The sequence below is a fragment of the Ictidomys tridecemlineatus genome, chromosome 15 (genome assembly GCF_052094955.1).
Source record: "Ictidomys tridecemlineatus isolate mIctTri1 chromosome 15, mIctTri1.hap1, whole genome shotgun sequence".
In the NCBI taxonomy this organism is placed as follows: domain Eukaryota; kingdom Metazoa; phylum Chordata; class Mammalia; order Rodentia; family Sciuridae; genus Ictidomys; species Ictidomys tridecemlineatus.
In genome coordinates, this window is record NC_135491.1 from 48,429,436 (window position 1) to 48,453,795 (window position 24,360).

Genomic DNA, 24,360 nt, shown 5'->3' on the forward strand with positions numbered 1-24,360 from the left:
TCAGCACAATAGAAAGTTAGTATTTCTGAGCTGGCACTGTACGCTCTGGGATCAGCCCAGTGGCCTTTCCCTGGCTGCTTCCAGCTAGCCTATTTCCTGTGTGACATCAATGTACTCTTTAATTGAAATGATGGTACTCTTTAATTGAAATGCCATCTTCACTTGTAACTCTCTGTCCAAATGCAAATAATATCACTGTTTTCTTTAATTATAAAACTTATTGCAAGAAAGGAAATGTAAATAAGAGAAATAAATTAACCACTGTGAACATTATATATAATATATATTATTTTTTTAATTATACACATGTGTGTATATTTATATATTTATATATACACACACACACACACATATATTGGTGAGTATGTATATGTGGGTATGTATGGTACTGGGGATTGAACCTGGGGCCTCTTGAGCATGCTAGGCAAGCATTCCACCACTGAGCTACCTCCCAGTATTTTTTATTTTTATTATCTATCTATCTATCTATTTATTTACTTTGGTACTAGAATTGAACCCAGAGGCACTTAACCACTGAGCCACCTCCCCAGCCCCTTTTTTATATTTTATTTAGAGACAGGGTCTCACTAAGTTGCTTAGGGCCTCACTAAGTTGCTGAGGCTGGTTTTGAACTCCTGCCTCAGCCTCCCGAGCCACTGGGATTACAGATATGCACCATTCCACTTGGCCTTTTTCATTTGGAGACAGGGTCTCACTAAGTTTCTGAGGCTGGCCTTGAACTTGCAATCCTTTGGGATTATATGTGTATGTCATAGTGCCTGGTGGACAATTTAGTTTCTGGACTTTTGTACCACATGTTCATAATTTTTATTGTTGTTTGTTTGCTTTTATCTACTCTTGTATGACTTATTTTTCCACTTAAGAATATAGCATGAATATTTTTCTATCTCAGTAAATATAAATCTACTTCATAACTTTAAAAAACATATGATGGGTGGGGGATGTGGCTCAAGCGGTAGCGCGCTCTCTCTCTCTCTTAAAAAAAAGAAAAAAAAATATGATGGCCACAATTAAATCATTGCAATGTAAGGGACATTTAGGCTTTCCCAGCGTATTGCTGTATGAAAGGAATTTCTTAATAGAATGCTAGAAGGACTACAGCCCCCACCAAACTCTTTATTCCTCTTTTAAACTTTTGTGTAGAGCTGGGAATGTAGCTCAAGTGGTGGCGCACTCGCCTGGCATGCGTGTGGCCCGGGTTCCATCCTCAGCACCACATACAAACAAAGATGTTGTGTCTGCCAAAAACTAAAAAATAAATATTAAAAATTCTCTCTCTGTGTCTGTCTCTTTCTGTCTCTCTCTCTCTCTCTCACACACACACACACACACTCTCTCTCTCTCTCTCTCTCTCTCTCTTAAAAAAAAAAAACAAAAAAACTTGTGTAACCACAAAAGAATGCCTCGGGCTGTGGAAATGGCCAATGGCACCCTTAAAATAAAGCCCAGAGGCTCCCAGGCTTTCCTTGGGGTAGACAGCCCTCTCAGAACTCCAGGGAATATGGTTCTGAGCCAGCACCTTTCTCTGCCCTAAGAACCGGAGGTTCAGCTGACAGGGTGGCACGTGCCTGTAATTCCAGTGACTTGGGAGGCTGAGGCAGGAGGATTGCAAGTTAGTGAGACCTTGTCTCAAAATGAAAGGAGCCAGAGATGTAGCTCAGTGTAGGGTACGTGGATGCAGCCCCCAATACCGCACAAAAGACAAAATAAAACCAGAAAAACAAAACCCGGGCAGTTCCCCTAGGGTCACTCCTTGCTTGGACTCTGGCCATGGCATTCAGACCTGTTAATCAGTTAACACTGTTAAAGTCAGCTGCAGTTTGAAATCTTGATCTGATCTCAGTGCAGACAGGTTCTGCACAGGGTGTTCAATAAGCATTAGGATAAAGGGGACTGCAGGAGCGAACACACAAAAAGAGGGGAGTGTGAGCGTAAATTAGAAAACGACCACAGCTTCTACCCTGAACCTTTTCAGAGCCATCACAAATAAACGTCATTGTCAGTGGGGCCCCCTGTCCTTCCCCTCCTGCCCAGGATGGACTGTGCTGGCAACTCCTCCAGCTCAGGTTCCTTGTCAGGAAATCGCTCCTCTGAAAAACAAACTCAGCACCTACACCTCAAGACTCTGAGAGATCAGCACTACTGACTCCAGAAATGGCAACTGTCGTGGAGTAAATAACCCTTTTTTGTGGGGGGGCGGGGTAAGCTCTCACTAAGCTGCCCAGGCTGTTGAACTTGTGGGCTCAAACAATCTTCCTGCACAGCCTGTCAAGTAGCTGGGACTACAGGTGGGCACCACCAGTGCCTGGCTGAAGATTAACCTTTGAAACGTGCTTTGCAGTTAAGGCGAGAGGCTGAATGCAAACCCCATGATTTGAGCACAAGGGTCTCAGGCAAGAAGGAAAAAACAAAAGGGAAAGGAGAAGCTGCGGGGTGCAAACAGGGAAATGCACTTTCCTGCTGGGCTTACTGGTCTTTCTCAATAATAAAGGAGCACAACCTACACATGCACAGGATTCTCTGGTGGCCTGATATGTGCCTGTGACTTGGCTTCAGTCTGATCTCTATACTAAAAGCTTTTAGTATCGGACAATTCTTGCTTGTAAAAGTAAATCTGGGGCCTGCCTCTTTTTGTTGGCCTCCTAGTAATCCATGGAGCTTTCTGAGTTAGATCACAGCCCAGATTTCAGCCAGATTTCAGAAATCTGGGGCTACAATTGTTCCCAATTTTTGCAAGTCTGTTGGGGGTGGGGCATGGCTTCACTGATAAGGAAGTCAGAGGATCTACTGGAAGGTGGGTCTAAAGAGCTTCAGCTGACCTTGATCCAAGCATGTATTTCCTGCTTGAGTCAAGTTCCCGGTTCGCTCAACACAATGCCGTATTGTGTATTTCTATGGGTCTCTGTCCATCCAGAGTTCCTTTCAGGCCCTCATTTGTTAGTTTCTGGAGGCTGAACTATTCTTTCACTACCTTGACTTAGAAACCCAACCTCCAGGCTCAAAGCCAAAGTGCCAGAAGCAATGAAGCCTAAACCACAGGGTCTGTTTCAGTCTGAGGCCCTAAGCCCTGCCCTTTCCTCTTGGTAAATCAATCTCAAAAGAAGAATGTCTCTAGGGAGAAACCTGTTAGCCAGCCTCTGGCTTGTTCCTGTTATTTACATGATCAAGAAAAGAAGAAACTAAGCATGTAAACTACTGGAGGACTTAGGGTCAGGCTCTAAATTTCCATCAGAGCTCCTTCATGTAACAGCTGTGTGACTTTGGATGACTTGTTGTACCTCTCTGAGCCTCAGGAGTTGTTGAGAGACTTAAAAGGCAAGGAGGCTGCACCAACATATGTAAATTAAGATAATGATCCCTACACTGGGATTGCCTAGAGGCCCTTCATTAAAGTTCCTTATAATCCTATAATCACCCTAAGATACATTTTCAGTTAGGAGCTCCATGATCTCTTCCCTTAGGCTGGGCTGTTTTCTCCCTAATTCATACATAGCCCAGGAAGATTGCTTACAAATCCCGCATGCCATTAGGGCTCACCCTGATGAACCAGATTTTCTTCATTGCTGGCTCGGGCAGGACTCATGCTAAGATGAGAACCCTGAGAGCTGACACTTAATACACTTAATATTAGCTCAGTGTTTTGCAGACTTCATGTACTCAATAAATAGGTTTTTGGTTTTTGCTTCCAATAAAACAGAAAATACCAGTGTGTTTGATATGTAGTAAGGCAAGTGGAGTTTCATGGCATTTTTGTTAGTGCGTGTGAACTTGGTCTTAATGTAAAATGTATTTCTTACAGTGCATCTCAGCCAATGGCATGATCAAAAGCCATTGATGAAGTATTTGGGCGTCAGGGCTCCAAGAAGACCATTTGCTCCTGTCTATGTGGTCTGGGCTGCAACCTGATGGCCCACTGGGGTGATTTTTCTTCTCTCCAAACTCAGCTACCTTGTCAGAGAAGCCCCCACCAGCACCTGGCAGCTCAGGGAGGCCAGTTGCACCTGCAGCCCTTGGGGCTCCCCCTGGAGTCTGGAAACTGCAAACATGGCTGCTCAGTGCTCTAGGAGAGCAGCCTGTCCTACACTTTCCTTTGCTCGGAGAGACAGAACCTCATTCAGGTATGGAGATGAAAATGCGAGGGGTCCAACATTTCTCTGCACAGGGCATATTTATATGAGTGCTATGGGTATTCTTAAAAATCACTTTATTTCTCTGGTTTCTTGTCTGGAGAATGATAGCTCATAAAATAGTTTCTATTTCTTTCTTTTTTTTTTTGGAAAGCAAGAACCTCAGATAGGTATGGAAATGAAAACACTAGAACCCCAAAGGAAAGCCTGTCCCCCACTTTCAGACCACTTGCAACAGCAAACAGTACACGGACTCCATAAAGGCTCACCTCTCCCTGTGCACAGGTATCTGCATTTGTGACATTCCAGGAGCCCCTCCGCCTCCGACTGGTAATATTCCACTTCCTCTAGTCCAGGCCTGGGGTGCGAGGGCACATATCTCCCCGAGGTGGGTTCACTATAACTGAAAAGCACACACAGCCATTAGGAATGGGCCTCTAATTCAGTGGCTCAGTCGGTATTAGAACTCTTTTGACTCTTTGCGGTGGGCCTGAATGTTACAGAAACAAGCTCTGCTACAGTATTTCAGACTTCAGGGACTTCTTTGGTTTAGTGATGCCACCAAACATCTAAACATGTGACCCAACATGGCTAGGTACCCCCAAGACCAATCCTGTAATCCCGAACACCTAAGTGCTGCCTTGGATGCTAGGTCATCTGCCTGTGGAAGCTGCCTAACCAGGGAGCTGGGAGCTGTCTGTAGAGTTGAGGTTCTCAGTTCAGCAAGGACCAGGCCTCTCAGAACTAGTGTGTATTTACAAGACTCTGGAGTCCAGGTTGGCATGCCCTTCTGTCTGTGGTTACTATGGAAATTCTCCAGGAAGATGGGAGCTACAAACAATTTTTGAGATCTTCCTATCTTCTCTTCCTCCACCAATCCTGGTACTTTCCATCTTCTTTCTCCCACATTTATCTAGCACATTCTGGGTTCTAAGATTCAATAGGAGGCTGCATTCTACTTGCTAGGCTCCAGGGATCTTTCTAGAACACAGAACTTATCTTAGATTTGAAATCCTTAAACATTTAGTACTGCACAGTAGGACTTTGCTTATTTCTCTACACTTATAGCCTCAGGCTCACAGACCCAGACTCAGTGAAACTGACCTTCACCCGGAAAGATGATGTGCTCTCCCATGCCTCTGGGTCACTGCAGACACTTCCTCTGCTTCAAACACCTTCCACGGAAGGCTTCTCTAGAACTCAGCTTGTGGTCCTTTCCTCTGGAAAGCGCAGGAGCCCAGCTCTGTTCTTTCCCAATCCAAGTTTCTCCTGCAGCCCATTTCACACTGTGCTGCATCTGACCTGCTTACCCATCATTCTCCTATACCAGGCCGTGAACACGTAAGAGGGTAGATCTCTGCAGCCCTGTCCCACCATCCTATCCATTAAATAAATGCTTACGTAGAAAACAGACAGGAATAAATTGCCCTTTGGTTTCAAACCTCCAATTGGTGGTGAGCAAACGAAGCCAAAAAATGAAAGTATTTCCTTCACTCACTTTGGGGTGGGGGAACTGGGACTCTAGTTTATAAGGAAACTTAAAAAGGCAGCCCTGGATTTTCCTAGTCATGCAGTTGCTGTACAATGTGGCTTTAGTCAAAGAAACAATAGCTAGTGCCAATCTGGGCGCAACCTTTGTCATACTAGTTGGTTTTAGATAATGTAACATAAACTCAGGATAGTAGCTTTACAGCTGTGTGGACACAACTTCGAGAGACTGGGCTCAGCCTTTGAGTCCCACAGTGGAGGCAGGAGGCAATCATTGCCACAGGATCTGTGTGCCTCCTTGTTGGGGATGGCAGGAACAATATCCTATCTATTCAGTCCACAGCACTGGGCACATTATTTGCACATTCAGTAACATTTGTGAACTTGGATGAAATGTTAGCTTCCTATAAGGGCACATGGGGACAAGGGGTGGCCTGAGTCTTCCATCTCCACTCTCCCCTATTGCACATGATCTTTCCAGAATATCAAGATCTTTGTTCTACCAGAGCTTATGGGAATTCCTTGTTCTTCAAGGAAGGGATAGCACAGTTTGTTCATTAAGGAAGGTGGGGTCTCAATGTGAGATTTGAAAGAGGCTGCCTTGAAGACCTCACTGACAAGAGGGAAACAAATCCATGTCCTTCCGTGAACAAAGTTTGGGTAGATTTAGTTCCTTGGTTAAAAGTGTGGCTTCTCTCCCAGCTGTTTTTGAAATGCATAAAGCCCTAAAGGGGTAACATGTTAAATTACTAACTCTTCATGGGGCTGACTTTATTTGGACCTGAACACCAGGGACCAGGACTTTGAAAGTTGGGGAGGAGCTGTATGGTGGTGCTTGACTGTAAGCCCAGAAACTCAGGAGGCTGACAGAAAGGTGGCAAATTCAAGGCTAGTGTCAGGAACTTGGCGAGGCCTTGTCTCAAACATTTTTTTTAAAAAATCAGGCTGGCTGGGAATGTGGCCCAGGGGAAAAGCGCCCCTGGGTTCAATCCCCAGTACAAAGAGGAAGAGGAAGAAGAATTAAAGGAGGAAGGGAAGAAGGAAGAGGAGAGTTAGAAGAGTCAGGGTCTGAAGCCCTCAGAGGCGGTCCTGAGATAGGCTAGGGAACGTGTCAGGGAGGAGCTTCACGCGAGGGAACCTGGCTTTTCCTGTCCCGGGGCCCTCTTCCTCTTTACCTGGTCCCAGCCCTGCCTCTGCCAAGAGGAGTGCTTTCTGCTTTATCTGGGATTGGTGGGGGCACCCTGTGCTTTCCTTTCTCTCCAGGGTCACTTCCGAGGGCACAAAAGAGAGAAATGGTATTTCCTCTTTTAAATGGGCTTCCTAGGAAGCCAGGGCAGCGCAGGCTGGCCTGGACGGTCCCCGTCCCTCCGCGCGTCCCCATTCCTTTCCCTGCGCCGGTCCCCGGCTCTGTCCCGTGGTCGCAGGGCCCGTGTCCCCAGCAGTCCCCTCACCTTTGTGGTGCATGGCGACCGAAGTTCTCCTTCCTCCGGGCGGGAGGCTCCGGGGTTTCCCAAGGCCCGGGCCAAGGGGGTGGGGCTGTGTCCCAGGTCGGTCCCCGAGTTGTGTCCCAGGTCGGTCCCGGGGCTGTGTCCCGCGTCCGGCTTTGGCGGGACTTTTCCCAACCTCTTTGCTCACTTGAGCGACGGCCCGCGTCCCTGTGTCTGTCCTGGTGGGGGTCTCGGTCCCTCCCTCTGTCCCGATCCTCTCGCCGGTCCCTGTCTCGATCCCCTCGCCGGTCCCCGTCCCTCCGCGCGTCCCCATTCCTTTCCCTGCGCCGGTCCCCGGCTCTGTCCCGCGGTCGCTCAGGGTGGTGGTCTCGGTCCGGGCGGGGGCGCCGGTCCGGGTCCCGTTCTCTCGGTCGAACCCGGGGCTCGCGAGTCCCCAGCGAATCTTCCATGGCCCGGTTCCGTGTCCCCGCCCGAGAGCGACAAGTTTCCCGGGCAGGTGGCCAAACTCAGCTGCAGGGAGGGCGGCAGCACACCTGTGCGCACGCGCACAGCCCGGCCGCTGGCCTGGGAGCGCTCACCTGTGCGCGTGCCCCAAGGACTGAGTGTCCTCCCTTAGTCAGCCAGCTGCGGCCGTCACCGTGTGGGTGGCTATCACCACGCAGGACTTTCCATCTCCGAAGTATTTTTTCATTCGATTTTTAAAATATACTAAAACATCATCCAATGCAAAGAAGCGCAAAACGCATCCTGACCATCCTGATACTTGTCCGAAGGTGACAGACAGCAATGACTAAATTCCTCATGCTGCTAATGTGCCTCCAAAGGTTTGTTGAGCCCATCAGAAATATCTTTTCTTCAGACACTTCTCAAAATAAGTAAGAATGGTCAATAATTATATGAAAAAAAATGTTCCAAATTTTAGCCATCTAGGAAATGCAAATCAGAATTACTTTGTGATTCTGTTTCCCCTCAGAATGGCTTTCATCTAAGAATACAAAACAACAACAAAACAATAAATGCTGGAGAGGATGCAGGGGGGAAAAGAACCCTATATACCTATGGAGGGAATGTAGATTAATACATTAGTCAATCAGTACAGAGGTGCCTCAGAAATCTAAATATAGAACCACCACGAGATCTAGCTAGGCCACTCCTGGTTATATGCTCAAAAGAATTACAGTCAGCATACCCATGCTTACTGCAGCACAATTCACAATAGACATCTTGTGGAATCAGCCTAGATGCCAGCAATAGATTCATAGATAAAGAAAATGCGGTGTACATATACACAACCCAGTGTTAGTCATAAAGAAGAATGAAATTATGTCATTTGTAGGAAAATGGGCGGGGGTGGAGATCATAATGTTAAGCAAGATAAGCCAGACACAGAAAGACAAGGGTTTTGTTTTCCTTCATATGTGGAATCTAGGGGGAGGAAAAGATGTTGTGAAAGAAGCAAGGAGACCATTAGAGAAGTGGAAGGGGATCAGGGAGAGACGATCAGGGAGAGGGGATCATATATGATCACATGTGTTGTTTGCATGCATGAATGTGCCACAAAACCCCATTGTTTTGTATAATTAAGATGCACTGAAAAACTTAAATTGTTAAAATATTCCAGTAATAAATAATAAACAAAGCAACAATGATAAAAAATAAATAAATGTCATTTATTTTGACATAAAACAGTTCTAAAATCCTAAGCTCAGTATTCCCTTATCATGGCATAAATGCTCTCTTATGTTCAATTTCGAGAAAAATTGGTTTAAAGACTGGCTCAAAATTCCTGAAAATAATACATAATAATTGTATGTATCCATGGAGTAATGTTATAAGATGCAATCAGGAAAATTAAATCAGGATAATTAACACTTCCATTATTTCTTTGTGTCTGAAATCTTTAAACTCCTCTCTTCTAGTTTTTTATAAAGAATCTGGTAGTGGACTGCAGTCTCCCTACTGTGCTGTAGGATGCTAGAACTTACTTTGATCTAACTGAATGTTGGTACCATTATCCCATTATCCTCTATCCTCTGCCTCCCTAACCTTTCCAGCCTCTTATAATCATTATTCTGCTCTTGCCTTTGAGATTGATTTTATTCTCACTAACATATGAGTCAACATGCGGCATTTATCTTTCTGTGTCTGGCTTATGTCACTAACATAATACCCTCCAGTTCCATATCCTAGGTGCTGCCTTCCCTGGTCCTTCCATGGCAGATGGGGAAAGGCAGCCGCCTCCAACCTCTTTTACAGGGGCACTGATCCCATTCTGAGGGTGGAGCCTCATGACTTAATCACTCCCCCAGAGACCCTATGTCTTTTTAAAAAAATTTTTTTTAGTTGTTGATTGACCTTTATTTATTTATACTTAGTGCTGAGAATCAAACCCATTGCCTTACACATGCCAGGCGAGTGCACTATCACTGAGCCACACCCTCAGCCTGAGATCTTATCTCTTAATACTAACATATTGGATATTAATTTCAACATAAATTTTGTTAGGGACACCAGCATCCAGACCATGACATCCCTTCCCCCAAATTCATGTCCTTTGTACAAACAAAATATAGCCACTCCATCTCAATAATCCCCAAGTTCTTGTTCCAGCCCAAATTCAAAAGTCTAAAGCCAAAAGTCATTTAAATCAGATGTAGATGAGACAAACAGGTGTGTGCCTTGTAAAGCAAGCTCCAACAGGGTGGGAACTTACAAATGGCATACATGACACTTGTTCAGTAAATGAATGAATGATGTTGTTGAATGAATGGGAGGGGCCACACAGATGCCATGTCTCCAGGAAGCTGGCTCTCTTGGACATCCCTAGAACTTTGTTCTCAGGGTTCTTGATCCTTTACCTTCTGCTTTCTCTTCTCCTTTCATTTGTGCCAGCCATTGCTGGGACTCTTGCTCCAGCCTATTGAGGACAAGGTCTCTGAGTCATTTATAAATGCTCCCCCAGTGTGCACTCAATCAGGATTTGTTGAATGGACAAACGGACACTTTGATATCACCTTTGTCTCTCTTTCTTTGGTATTGGGATTGATCCTATGGGTGCTTTGCCACTGAGCTACATCCTCAACCTTTTTTTAAAAAAATTTGAGACAGTATCTCACTAAATGCTAAGGCTGGCCCTGAACTTGTGATTCTCCTCTCCGCCTTCTGAGTCTCTGAGATTACAGGCATGCGCCACTGGGCTGAGCTGCCTTTGCTTCTCTTTAGGAGGGTTTTGTGGAGCAGGGAGGACCCAAAGGTGTCTTTGCAGGAGGCTGGGAAGTTTATAAAAGTTTTTTAAAAGTTCAGTTTGGTCTTAACTTCTCCATAAATCAATCCTCTGTGGCAGGTAGCATTTTCTAAAAAAAAGGCCACAACAGTATTTCCAAGAACAGTCCAAGAAATCTACTGCTTCATCAAAAAGGTAGTCAAATATGGCATAATGAGTCCCATGGTTATGTATTATTATAATGCACCAATTATAAAAGGAGACTAACTTGATATTCCCACCCTATGAGTCTGGACAGGTCTTTGTGGCTTCATGGACAAAAAAAAATCAGAACTGGCAACCTAGTTTTGGGGGCCCAGTGCAAAATGAAAACAAAGGGCTCCTGTCCAGATATCATTAAAGAATTTCAAGGTGGCGACAGCAAGGTGTTAAAGAAACAAGAGGCCCTTTTAAATCACGAGGCCCTGAGGGGCTACCTAGGTCTCATCCTCTCAAAGGTGGACCTGAACAGAATGCAGCAGAATGTACTTAGTGACTTCTGAGGCTCACCACGGAAGATGGTACAGTTTCTTCCTGGCTGTCTCTGAGGATGCTCCTCCTTGGAACCCAGCCACAATGGTATAAGGAATCCCAAGTGACGTGAAAACTTGTTGTGTATGTGTTCTGGCCAATAGCTCCAGTTAAAGTGATAATAGTTTTTATAGACTAATTCTGTGTACTCAGGAAGATCACAGGTACTTTTTATTTTCCACAGCGTCATGCAAAGGTATTATAAATAAAACAATTCTAGTACATGTAAGTGTTGATGAAGCGTCAACCACACAAGTGAGAAAGGAACAAGAAAGAACACTGAGGGAGTCCAGTGAAAATATCTTGGGTTTATTTAATTTTGGTTTAGCTTATGCTATTTTATTTGTAAAAGAGATGGTGATGAGTCAATGCCCTGATCTCTCTTTGCCTTTAATTAAAAATAAAAGATTTTTGGCTATTCCACTGTTCTTCCAGGAATCCATGGTAGATATTATGCATATGGAGGAAAGGCACAACAAGGGCAGGAGTTCTCTTCTGAGAAATTCCCTTGAGTAAATTCCAACCAAAGCAAAGTAGCAGATGGCCAGAGTAGAGAAAAGGAAAGTACTTGCTATTTGCATGTTGAAGGTAATTTTCCCAGAAGAAGAAAAATAAGGCAGGTGCAGTAGTACAGACCTGTAATCCCAGTAGCTCAGGAGGCTGAGGCAGGTGGATCACAAGTTTGAGGCCTTAGAAATTTAGGGAGACTGTGTTAAAAAATAAAAAGGACTGGAGATAAAAAGCTCAGTGGTAAAGTAGCTATGGGTTCAATCCCCAGTAACAATCCAGTAACAATGACAATAACCAAGAGAGAGAGAGAGAGAGAGAGAGAGAGAGAGAGAGAGAGAGAGAGAGACCCATGTTTAAGATTTTATTCATCTCAATACTCATTGAAGGAGTCAGGCAGGTATTACAACAAGGTCACAAACAATCGCAAGAAGAGAGACCCACTTATAGGTCAAGTGTGATGAAATGAACGTACAAATGGAAGCAAAACTGCTTTTTTCCAAAGAGGGAAAGGAAAATCAATTCAACTTCTACAAGCCAGGATATAATTTATATAATTTGAATGTATCGAGAAAGAAGTTTTTTTGTATTGCCATCAGTCACCTATAATTTACAGAACGGAAGAACATCTCAAACACAATGACAGACTTGAATCAGGAAACTTGGAGGGGTGTCCTCTAGACAATGCATACTTTCCCCATGAAGTTCCAACATGAAGGCATTGAATTTCCTTTAGCTGGAAAAAACAAGATGCTAAGTGGTCTTAAAGGTTTTGGGTTTGGGAAAGTGTTGCTTGAGTTTAATCCTGAAGTGAAATAGTATCCATGAGTAGTTCCAACTGGATCCATTTGGAACAGAGCCAACACATTTGTATTTTTGAATAGTTTCATTAGGCACCCTATTTGAGAACCAGTAAGTATGTTTTTCAAGTGTCTCAGTCTTTTGGTATTGCTGTAACAAAATACCAGAAGCTGGGTACTTTGAAAAAGAAAAGAGTGTTATTCCACCCACCAGAGGCTCAAGAACACACTGCCAGCATCTGTTAGGCTCTGGTGAGGGTCTCATGGAGATGACGTTACAATGGTGGGAGTGCATGTGGAGGAGATCACATGGTGAGACAGGAAGCAAGAGATCAGAGAGGGGCCAGGCTTGCTCTTTTTATAAAGACCTACTCTCATGGGAACTTAGGCACTCCTACCAAACGTGTATTCATTCATTCATGAGGGTAGAGCCTCATGACCTAGCTATCTTCCTCTAGGTCCCACCTCTTAAACACTACCATGCTGGGGACCATACTTCCAACATATGAACCTCTGGGGGACAGATCATATCCAAATCATAGCAATAAGTTAGCATTCAATTTTGTCCTAAAGAAGAGCCTAGCGTAAGAAGAATTAAATATGTAACTACTTTCTTTTTAAAAAATGAAAGTTTCTATTAGTTTTGGCACATCCTATGGAATTTGGGGGGCAGAGAGTTTACCAATTTGAGTATTTTCCTTCAGACATGAATGTAGGGGAGTCCTTGCATATTCCCTGTGTGATCTTCTGACTCTCTTCCCCTCCCGAATATTTTGTACTTGCTGCCAGACCCCAGACACAACCTCTGGTGGCAGAGGGGATTTAAGGCAAGGTTAGTTCCCCTGCAGGGGCCCTTGCAGAGAGAGGAGAGCTACAGGGAGAGAGAGCTGGCCAGCAGGGAGCAGTGCAGGCCAAGCTAGGACAGCTCAGCCTGGCAGGCAGGAGGCCCCAGGGCCACACCTGCCGCTCTCCCCAGCCTGAGCATTTCCTCACCCTTCTCTGCCTGGAGTTCAAGGTAGTTCCAAATTTTCTGAACCTCACATGCTATATAGGTGAGCTTAGGAAGTCACTCCACCCTCAGTGCCCAAGTGTCCTCATTTACAAAACAGGGATAATTGCACCTACCACACAGGATTAAATAAGCAAGAGTGTGTACAAGTCAGAGCAGTGCCTGGCACATGTGAATACTATAAATGCATTAGCTACTATTCTTGCCATTATTACTGTTATTGTGCACTATGGATATAATTATGATAATAAGATAGTCCTGACTTCAGAAAGCTCAAAGTGTCACGAGAGAGGCAGGTAAGCAAATACTGCCTAATAGAAGAAAAAGACGTATGTGGTGGATGGACAGGGTATGGAGACAGAAGTGACCAAAAGCAGCTTCAAGAAGAAGCAGGTGGATAAGGAGCACTTTTAGGAATGAGTAAGACAGACAGACCTGGGACCTGGAGAGTCAAGGCAGAAAAGAACATTCTAGGGCTGGGATTGTGGCTCAGCGGTAGAGTGCTCGCCTAGCATGGGTGGGACCCAGGTTCAATCCTCAGCACCCCATAAAAATAAAGGCATTGTGTTGTGTCCATCTGCACCTAAAAAATAAATATTAAAAAAAGGAAAAGAACACTCTAAATGAAGACAACAGCAGACAGAAAGCAGGTAGGTTTGGGACATTTACGTTCAAATTCTTCCATTTAGACCACAGCAGTGGGAGCAAGGACAGAGGAGAGAGAAAGAGACCGAAAAGGCAGGCAGGAGCCAGATCATTATAAGCCTGGAAAGCCAGGATTTGCCCTTGGACTTACTATGGAGGGTCTGAGGTCTCCAAGCAAGTAAGTGTACACACCTCCAGTGTGGTATAGGGGAAAAGTCTTAGAACTTCTACTCATTCTATGACTGCTATCTTTTGGGGGAATTTCTTTTTCTGAATCTGAATGATAGTGTAAATGATCTATTAGTGGCTTGTAGACACATAATGTGTATACAAATGCTTGCATATACATTTCAGGTTTGAGACTACAGGCTGTGTGGAGCCACCAGATGTGACTTGTAATCAGGGAAGTATCTCAGTCACATTTGTTACAGAAATAACAATCCAGAATGTTCTGGAGGGATAGTAGCCCCTAGTCAAGGGTCTGGAATTGTGGATGGAAAGAAAGTAGACTTGAGAGATTTTTTTTTTAAATTGTAGTTGGGCACAATACCTTTATTTTATTTATTTATTTTTATGTGGTGCTGAGGATCGAACCCAGGGCCTCGCATATGCCAGGCAAGTGCTCTACCCATGAACCACAACCCCAGCCCCTCGAGAGATCTTAATGAATGTAATTACTTATGTGAGAAGGAGCAAGTGATCAACAGCATCAAATGTCCAAGAGCAGTGAGTCACTAGATGTCAAAAACTAGAATACTCAGTGAATGTCACGTACTGGTAACTACGCAATTTTTATTACAGAAAAGCTAAGTAAGTTCAACATTGGAAAGTGTCAGTTATGTTTGGAGATTGCCAATGACCTTGGCCAGGTGAATTTCAGAGGACTGCTAGGAAGGAAGGGCCATTGCCAGGAGGAATGGAACACGGAGAGAGGTTATTTTTCTGGGATGAAGAGACATCAGTGTAACTATAGGCTCGTGATAAAGAGGATAAATTAAAACCCTTTTTCTTGTCAAAACATTCATTTAGAACTGTTGAAAGAAGAACTTTTCTACAAGCATGTAGTGAGCAGGTGTCAGGGATTTATAGCTCCTTATTGGGGGCAGATCAGTATGGTAAATGGCTCAAAGGCATTTGGGAGACACTCAAGTAGGAAAGGCTAAGCACTAACATGGACAAGGCACTTCCAAAACTGATTTATGTCTTGCAGGTAGCCTTGCCAACAGCTGCCTCTTTTGCTCAGAGAGAGCCAAAGAAGCAGAATTTTGGAGTTGGAGGCTTGGGAAATAGGCTGTCCCGAAGTCCTTGTGAAGTCCTTGGGAAATAGGAAGTCCCTCTGAAGAGAGTTCTTCCTTACTGCCCTTAACTGATATCAAGTTAAAGACTAGAAGATTTTTACTCTGGAATGTTGAGGTGGGTTGATTGAGAAAGATGAATCCAGAAGAATCAATGAATTATGTATTTGAACAGATCTGATAGAAAGCTCAAGGACAGCCCTCTTATCATTTGTCCTGTAATTTCAAGTTACTGTCAATGATGGATTGTATAGTGGTATCTCTTGCTGTATAACAAATTGCCCCCAAACTTAGAGTCTTTAAAAAACAATAATTATTTATTACCCTCAGAGTTTTTGAGTGTATTAGTTTCCTATTGCTGCTGTAACAAATTACCACAAATGTACTGGCTTAAAAAATTAAGAGTTCGTGAGATCAGAAGTCTGAAATGGGTTTATGGGATAAAGTCAAACATTTTTCCTCTGGAGGAACTTCTAGAAGCTGTCCACATTCCTTCGCTCATGGTCTCATCATTCTGACCTGTGCTCTGTTATCTATCAACACATCTCTGACTCTTGCTTCCATCTTCTATCTTTTAAGGATCCTTGTGATAATATGTAGGCATATCCAGATAATCCAGGATAATTCCTATCTAAAGATCCTTAATCATATCTGCAAACTTGCATAACATACTCACACTTCCATGGAGTAGGACATGAACCAATTTGGAGAGTTGTCATTCTGTTTACCATCCTGTGGGTCAGAAATGCAGGAGTGGCTCAACTGGAGTGTTTGTGTGTCTCCCTTGAGGTTGCAACCAAGAGGTTGGCAGGGGCTTGAGAGTTTGCTTCTAAGGTGACACACTTACACAGAGGGCAAGGGGATGCTGGTGCCAAGTGTCCTCATGACATGGTAGCTGGCTTTTCTCAGGTCAAAAGATCTAAGAGGTCAAGGTGAAAGCTTTAAAGTCTCTTTGATCTTTGTCTGGAAAGCCACATGCCATCACTTCCACAATAGTCTATTGGTCACACAAGTCAGCCCTTACTGAATGTTGGGAGCAGCACCCAAGAGTCCCAGAAGACTGGAATCATTGAGACCATGTTGAAGACTGGCTGTCCCTAAGGTTAATAATCACTCTTTCCTGATTATGGAATCCTTACAAATTTTTCTAAATTGCAAAGACTTTTTCAAAACATTTTCTGTTTTCAAAAATGTCCAAAAAAACATGCATATATGTGTGTGTTTAGACAGCACTAATAATGTAACACTGTAATAAACAACCCCTCTCCTAAAACAAACTATTTTGGTTTTTTTTCATTTTTGTAAATTATTCAGTAGGTTTTTGTTCTATAATTTTTTAATGTATTTTAATATTGGAGGCATCAAAATATACATAAAATTTTGCAGTGCAACAAGAAGATTGGATCTCTGAATCCAAGTTGCCTAGGTTTAAAGCCTGACTCCACCACTCATTAGCTCGTGTAAACTTAAGGAAATAACTTAAATTTGCTTTGCCTTGATTTCCTTATCAGCAAAATGAGGGAAATAATTTGTTAAAATATGCGATGCATCTACAACACTGCCTGACTTGGAAAGGGACAAAGAAGAGTTTGCCATTATTATTAGTTTTTTTAGTATTGTATCATACAATACAATACAATATGGATTGACTTATGTTTTCCCTCACAAAAAGATATGTTGAAGTCCTGACGTCAGCGGTATGCCCTGTGCTGTTCTCAGACCCACTTCTATCAAGAGTACCCTGCTGTTGGTAATTTTCACAATTGTCCCAGGGGGAGGTAATTAAATGCAAGAGGCAAGCTTGGCCCAAAGAAGGTGCAGCTGACTCCAAGAGCCAGCTTGTAATAAAATCTAGGCACCGACCAAGTGGGCTTGAATGGACCCTCAAGCCTCTTGTTTTTAGATTCAGACTTGTTTTGTTGTTCGGGGCACATGTTATCCCCAGCACAGTGCAATTTCTACCTCCACATTCCCTTCTCAAAACAAAACAAAATAAAACAACTGCCCAAAGTAAATTTTTGACAGTGAAGAACAAATGGTTTATTACCTCCCCAGTGGAACTGCCATTGGACAGGACTATCTTTTGTTTTCACCACTATGTCATGCCTGGCATGTGGTAAGTATTCATGAATATGTATTGAGCAAAGGAATGAACTTACTTATCTTTCAAATCTATTATTACTATTTTGGATTAACAATGGCCTTATAGTAGAAAATGATGAAAATAGAAAAAAGTTTAGAGACTAAATTAATATCACCTATAAAAATAGCCACTCATAAACCTACCATCCCTTATTCCAAATAGTGTTTATTTTATTTTCAGTAACCCTGACTTCTAGTTCTCTAGGTTTGCTATTGTGAAAGTGCTCTAAGATAGTGCAAGGTGGGAATAAAAGATAATAGTTCATAATTTCATTATGGTTGTTTCTATGGTATGTCCCTAAGTGTTCTGTCCTTCAGCCCTTCTGGTTGCCAGTGGCCATCGGCTCTTGCTTACCTCCTTGTTGGAGAGTGTATTGTGATCTTAGATGTGGTGAAATTTGAAAAACCAAATCAGTCTTTAAAAATAAATCTATTTTTGGCAGTTCCTCTGGGTTTGGGATGGGGAAAGGAGGTAATGGCGGTGTTACAACATCAAATAAACAAGCGTGGCGTGTTGGGTTTTGCAACTTCAAAAAGGCTGAGAGGGATCCCAGCCCTGAGGCAGTAGTCCTATAACGCTATGTTATAGCAAATAGGATGCAGGAATCCTGCTTCTTCTGTGTTGAGCCTCTGTGTAGTCCTCCTAAAACATCTGTCTTACTGTTTTGTGCTGCTCTAACAATACCTGATTCTGGGTAATACCTGATTCTGGGTAATGTGTAAAGAGATCTATGTGGATCATGATTCTGTGGTGGACAAGCCAGCTCTGGTGAACTGTCCCCCACCTTCAGCTTCATCACAACCTGGTAGAGGAGCAGAAAGGGATACAATCATAGGTGGAAGGGGCCAAGCATGTGAGACGCCCAGCTTTATAACCAACTGGTCTCCTAAGAACAAATTCAGTCCTGTGAGAACTATATCAGGCCTCTCTGAGGTGGTGGACCATGACCTAAGTACCTTCCACTAGGCCCCAACTCTTGGAAGTTCTACCACCTCAACACCACCACACAGGCGACCAAGCTTTTAGTATATGAACTTTTATAGGACATACTCAAATCATATCTAAAACCCATAGCAAGGCCTCTCTTTTGAGTTTTGAAAAGTTTTTTTTTTTTTAACAATCAAGAACCTAATTTAAAACTTCATGTTTTTAGTCATTTCTCAGCAATGCTTTGACATCATTGTAGAAGCCCCCTTCTTTGTTTCAATTTCAACAGATTGGGTCTGGAAAACAAATTCTCTGACAAATCTTTCCATTTCATCACGTCAGACTGATGCTTGCTCCCCATTATGGGTTAGATTGTGTTTATTCAAGTTCATTTGTTGGAGTCTTAATTCTCTATACCTCAGAATGGGACCTTATTTGGACATAGCATCATGGCAGTTGTAATTAGTTAAGATGAGGTTCTATTGACATAGATTTGGCCCCAAATCCAATATGACTAATGTCCTTATTACATGGGAAATTTGGACACAGACACACCTACCCAGCCAGGGTAAGCTCCCTGTTAACATGAAGGCAGTGGTAAAGGTGATACACTTATTAGCAAAGGAATATCAGAAAACCACCAGAAACTTGGGAAGACATGTGGATCAGATTCTTCCTCATAGTCCTCAGAAGAAACCAACCCTGCCTATATCTTAATCTTGGGCTTCTAGCCTCCAGAGCTATGAGATAATATATTTCTGTTGTTTAAGCCAATCAGTTTTGAGTACTTCTGTTATGGCAGCCATAGGAAACTAATATACTCCCTTTTGTATGACCTCGAGAATTCATAGAATCTTGGTAAATTAGAGATTTTCATATTTGAGGTCTTGTTAGTCATTCTAATTTCCATTCTACCACTTTGGAAAATGGTAGTACTCAGACAAAGCTGAAGTTTTCTAAGCATATTTTCAATAATGTGGTGTTATTATATTCATGACTATTCATATGAAGATGAAATATGAACATATATGAAATTTTTAAAAATTTTTTTAGTTGCAGATGGACACAATACCTTTATTTTGTTTATTTAGTTTTTTTTTTTTAATGTGGTGCTGGGGATTGAGCCCAGTGCCTCATGCATGAAAGGCAAGCGCTCTACAACTGAGCCACAACCCCAACCCCATATGTGATTTTTTAAAGTTGGTAAGTAGGGCTGGGGATGTGGCTCAAGCGGTAGCATGCTCTCCTGGCATGCGTGAAGCCTGGGTTCAATCCTCACCACCACATACAAATAAAAGATGTTGTGAGTGCAGAAAACTAAAAAATAAATATTAAAATTCTCTCTTTCTAAAAATAAATAAATAAATGAATAAATAAATGTTGGTAAGTACAGCATACCATCAGACTATCTATATAAAAACTATGTTCACATATTCAAAGGATCTTAAATTATATTTTGTGTTTATATGTGTATACATGCACAAATATTGTATCTATGTGTATGGACAAAGGAAAAGATGAATGACATTTGTATGATAAAATAGTTGATTTTTATATATGCTAAGTCTTTTTTTTCATAAAAATGTCCTTTAGGTTACATATTTTAAACATATTTTTCTCAACCATGTTAGGTTTAGAACTTTGCTTTTATATCTATTTTGATAATAATACTGAATTGCCATAAGGTACTGTATGTTGGTTAATGCACACATGCATTCATTATTTGTTTGTGCACCACATCAATTTTGAGCATATACTATGGGATAAAGACTGGGAGTACAGAGGAAAAACATGGCTGTTGTTCTCCTGGAACATTGCAATTCAGGGAGAGGGGAAAATCACTCCAAAAATGTGAAATTACACTTACAATTAGTGCTAAGAAGTAAACTATACTTGAATCAGTCACAGGGTTAAGTCAGGGATACTTTCTCCAAGGAAGAGATGTTTGCACAGAGATCTGTAGGATAAGTGAGTTAGGTAACCAGATGAAGGATTGAGAAGTTTACAACAAAAGAAAAAGCATGGGCAAGGCCCTAAGGAAGGAAGGGAAATGGGAAAATTCCAGAACAGAGAGGAAGACAATGGGTCAAGAGAGGGCATCCAGAAAACACAGGTCCTCTTAGAAAAGGTCAGAGATTTAAAAAGATCTTTATCTTTAGAGCAACCCAATCATTAGTGGAACATAAAGCTATGCTGATCCAGAAACAACCCATAGGAAGCCAGATTTAAAAATAAAGGAAAATACTGACATAGATTTTAATGGCTGACTCTGCAAGGTAGACACATTCTACATAATTAATTAGTTCAACCAAGTCACTAAACAGCAGCAACAACAAAAAAACCCAATAAAATAATAAAAAAATAAAAATTAGGTGTTGCTACAATATAGTGTCTAAAATGTCCACTTTATAACAAGAGTTTATAAGATATGTATATAAAGAGACAAGTATGATCCACAAACATAAATGAATTCAGTTAATGGAAGCTATCTCTGAGGGGCATGAATGTTAGACTCAGTAGACAAAGGCTTCAAAGAAACTGTTTTAAGTATGTTGAAAAACAAAACCTAAAGGAAACCATGCTTAAAGAATTAAAGGAAAATATGATGATAATGATTATAATGGTTAATTTTTTCTATCAACTTGACTGAGTCACAGAGTGCCAGACATTTGGTCAGAATTATTCTGGGTGTGTCTTTGAGGGAGTTTCTGAATTATATTAACATTTAAGTTAGTAGACTTAGTAAAACTGACTGCCCTTGCCAAACAGTTGAAAGCATAAATAGAACCAAAAAGACTGACCCTCTTCAAGTAGGGTGGAATTCCTCTCACCTGAATGTTTTGAACTGGTACATCAGTCTCCCCCCGGCCCCTGCTTTTGACTCAAACTGACACATCAACTGTTTTGGATCTTGTACTTGACTCCTTTGGACTGTAACTGCCTTTCCAGCTCTCCTGGGTCTCTAACTTCCTGACAGATTTTGGAACTTATTAATCTCTTATAATAAAATATCTTTATATGTATATATGCATATTTACTTTTCCTATTGGTTCCTCTGAAAAACCATGGCTAATGCAATGACTGATTGAATAAAGAAAATGAATAAAGATATGAAAATAATAAAAAAGAACCAAATGGTAGATTCTGGAGTTTAAGAGTACAACTGAAATGAAAAATTCATTAGAAGGTCTCTCAACAGCATATTTGAGATGGTTGAATAATCAGCAATCTTGTTGACAGGTTATTAGATATTATCCAATCTGAAGTAAAGAAAGAAAGAAGGGAAAAGAATGGAGAAAAATGACAGAGACATTTGAGACAATATTGAGCATATCAATATACATTCAGTGGGAATCATGAAGAGGAGAGAGAGAAAGTTGGTAGGAAAATTTTTGACAAAATAATGGTCAAAGACATCTCAAATCTGATGAAGAATATTAATCTATACTGTTGAATGCTAAGTAACATAAACACATAGATACATCATAGTCAACTTTTGAAAGCTAATCAGAAAATCTGGAAAGCAGGTAGAGGAAAATGACTTATCAAGTGCAGGGAACAATCATAAAGTTAACAACTGACTTCTCATTAGGATCAATGAAGGTCATAAGGCAATGGAATGCAATATTCAAAGTATTAAATGAAAGACAGTCAATCAAGAATTCTATATCTGGCAAAATTAATCTTCAAAAATCAAAGTAAAATAATGTTATAGGTAACAGATGACTGCTAGCCATCTTTCCTTACAAGAAATGCCAAATAAAACTCTTCAGACTTAAAGGAAATTGTATCTGATAGTAATTTGAATCTATAAGGAGAAATGCTGGAAATAGTAACTTAGGTAAACATAAAAGGCTATATAAAATGTATTTTTTCTTTTATTTCATGAATTTATTTGATTTATTTAAGAGAGAAAATCAAAATTATAAAACTGTTGTGATACTTGTATAACTATTTTCATATATATATTTATATTGTATATATATATATATATATATTTAGTTGTAGGTGGACACAATATATTTATTTATTTTTATGTGGTGCTATGGATCAAATCAGCACCTTGCACATGCTAGGCGAGCTCTCTACTGCTGAGCCACAACCCCAGCCCTGAATAACTATTTAATACATATAATAATAGCAATACCTGTATAAGGAAAGTGCAAAGAAATACATATATTGGAGCAGCAGTTTCTATACTTTGTTGAAATTAGGTTAGTATTAATCTGGGAAGGATTGTGATAAATTAAGATACATGTTATAATCTCTAGAGCAATCACTAAAACATAACTTCAAAGATAAAATAAAGAGGTGTGCATGGTGGTGCATGCCTGTAATTACAGCAACTCAGGAGACTGAGGCAGGACTATTACAAGTTCGAGGCCAACCTCAGCAACTTAGCAAGACCCTCTCTCAACTTTTAAAAAATAAAATTAAAAAGGGCTGGAGATGCAGTTAAGTGGTACAGAAATGTTGGGTTCAATTCCCAGTACAAAAAAAAAAAAATTCCAAAACCCAAATGGAATGAAAATAGAACACTAGAAAAAAAATAACTATTTAACATGAAAAATAGGGCAGTAAAAAACCCCAAAAGACTATGAAACAAAAATAGCATAAATATGTAGAAAACAGGTATTAAAATGGTAAATGTAAATTCAACTTCATCTAAATTTACATTAAATAAAAACAAATTAAATATTCCCATCAAAAAGCATTCAGACTGGGTGCAGTGGTGCACACCTATAATCCCAGCAGCTCAGGAGACTGAGGCAGGAAGATCATAAGTTCAAACCCAGTCTCAACAAAAGTGAGGTGCTGAGCAACTCAGTGAGATCCTGTGTCTAAATAAAATACAAAATAGGCTGGGGAGGTGGCTCAGTGGTTTAGTGCTCCTGAGTTCAATCCCTGGTACCAAAAAAAAAAAAAAGCATCCATATTGTCAAAATGGATGAAAAACAAGATCCAATTTTATGCCATCTATGGGGAACATATTTTAGATACAAAGACACAAATTTCACACAGTTAAGTGGTACAGCAATGCTGGGTTCAATTCCCAGTTCAAAAAATTCCAAAACCCAAATGGAATGAAAATAGAACACTAGAAAAAAATAACTATTTAACACAAAAAATAGGGCAGTAAAAAACCCCAAAAGACTATGAAACAAAAATGGATAATAAAAGGATGGGAAAATATATATGCAAGAGTTAACGGTACAGTTGTTAGAGTGGCTATACTAATGTTAGGTGAAATATATTTTTTTCCTTAGGTGAAATACATTTGTGTTAAAATATCTTTACCCGAGACAAAGCTGGACATTTCCTAACCATAAAATGTCACAACACACAACTATTCCTGTCAGGGTCACTCCAGGAGAACTAGGCTGGCACAAACTTATGACTCACAGACAGAGAAATACCTTTTTCTTTGGGTTCTGTGATGGCCCCTCTCAATCAGCTCCCACAAAGAAGACAAGGCAGGCAAGAAAGAGAGGGAGCACTCCTCAAACCTGGGTTTTATTAATGGGGGAGCTAATCCATGGAACAATCTATTAAAAAAAGGGCAAAAGGGTAGGATTACAATAAAAAGGTGCATGTAATTCAACCCCATCAGGTGATGCCCACTCCCAGAGCTGCACCTTTCTTATCCAAGCAGAGGTAAAGTCCACTTGCATTGCTGGGTGCAATACCAGTTCAGTACCTCTTTACTCAGGACTTAAAGGTGTGTGCATAGCTCCTGTTCAGGGTGGCCTCCGACAATAAAACTTTGATTTATTAGGAAGATAAAACAATTATAAACATATGCACACCTAACAAACAGAATCCTGAATGTACATGAAGTACTGGCAGAATTGAAAGATGAAATAGATGTTAATGATAGATGTATACGGAAGAGGAAGATGGAGGGACAGTATGACCTTAGTTATTTATCCAAAGATGGCCCACATGAGGTTTTCTTTCTAATATTAATCCCCCACGATTTATCCTCCTTTATTGAATAGGGCTGATCTATGTAGCCAATAGAATATTAAAGAAATAAGAGAGGATAGCTTCTGAGGAGAGGTCAAAAAGAGTTACTGCCTTACTCACTCACTCTTGGGGATCCCACCTGCCATGTTGTGAGGATGCTCAAGCATCCCTCTGGAGGTCAACATGGGAA

At 41.4% G+C, this 24,360-nt stretch overlaps 1 protein-coding gene across 2 annotated transcripts in view; it reads right to left on the bottom strand.

Annotated features, from left to right (window-relative positions):
- Positions 1–23,692, bottom strand: part of Marveld3 (MARVEL domain containing 3) — a 34,083-nt gene extending 10,391 nt beyond the window's left edge. Inside the window, exons 1-3 of one of the 2 annotated variants that reach the window (XM_021721721.3) lie at positions 23,621–23,685; positions 7,088–8,069; positions 4,418–4,551 (exon numbers count right to left, since the gene is read on the bottom strand). In XM_021721721.3, coding sequence (XP_021577396.1) covers positions 4,418–4,551; positions 7,088–7,533 — 580 coding nt within the window. In that variant the 5' untranslated portion in view covers positions 7,534–8,069; positions 23,621–23,685. Of the gene's footprint in view, positions 1–4,417; positions 4,552–7,087; positions 8,070–23,620 lie in introns of both variants that reach the window. The other variant, XM_040280182.2, reaches the window with a different exon arrangement.
- Positions 23,693–24,360: the final 668 nt, after the last annotated feature.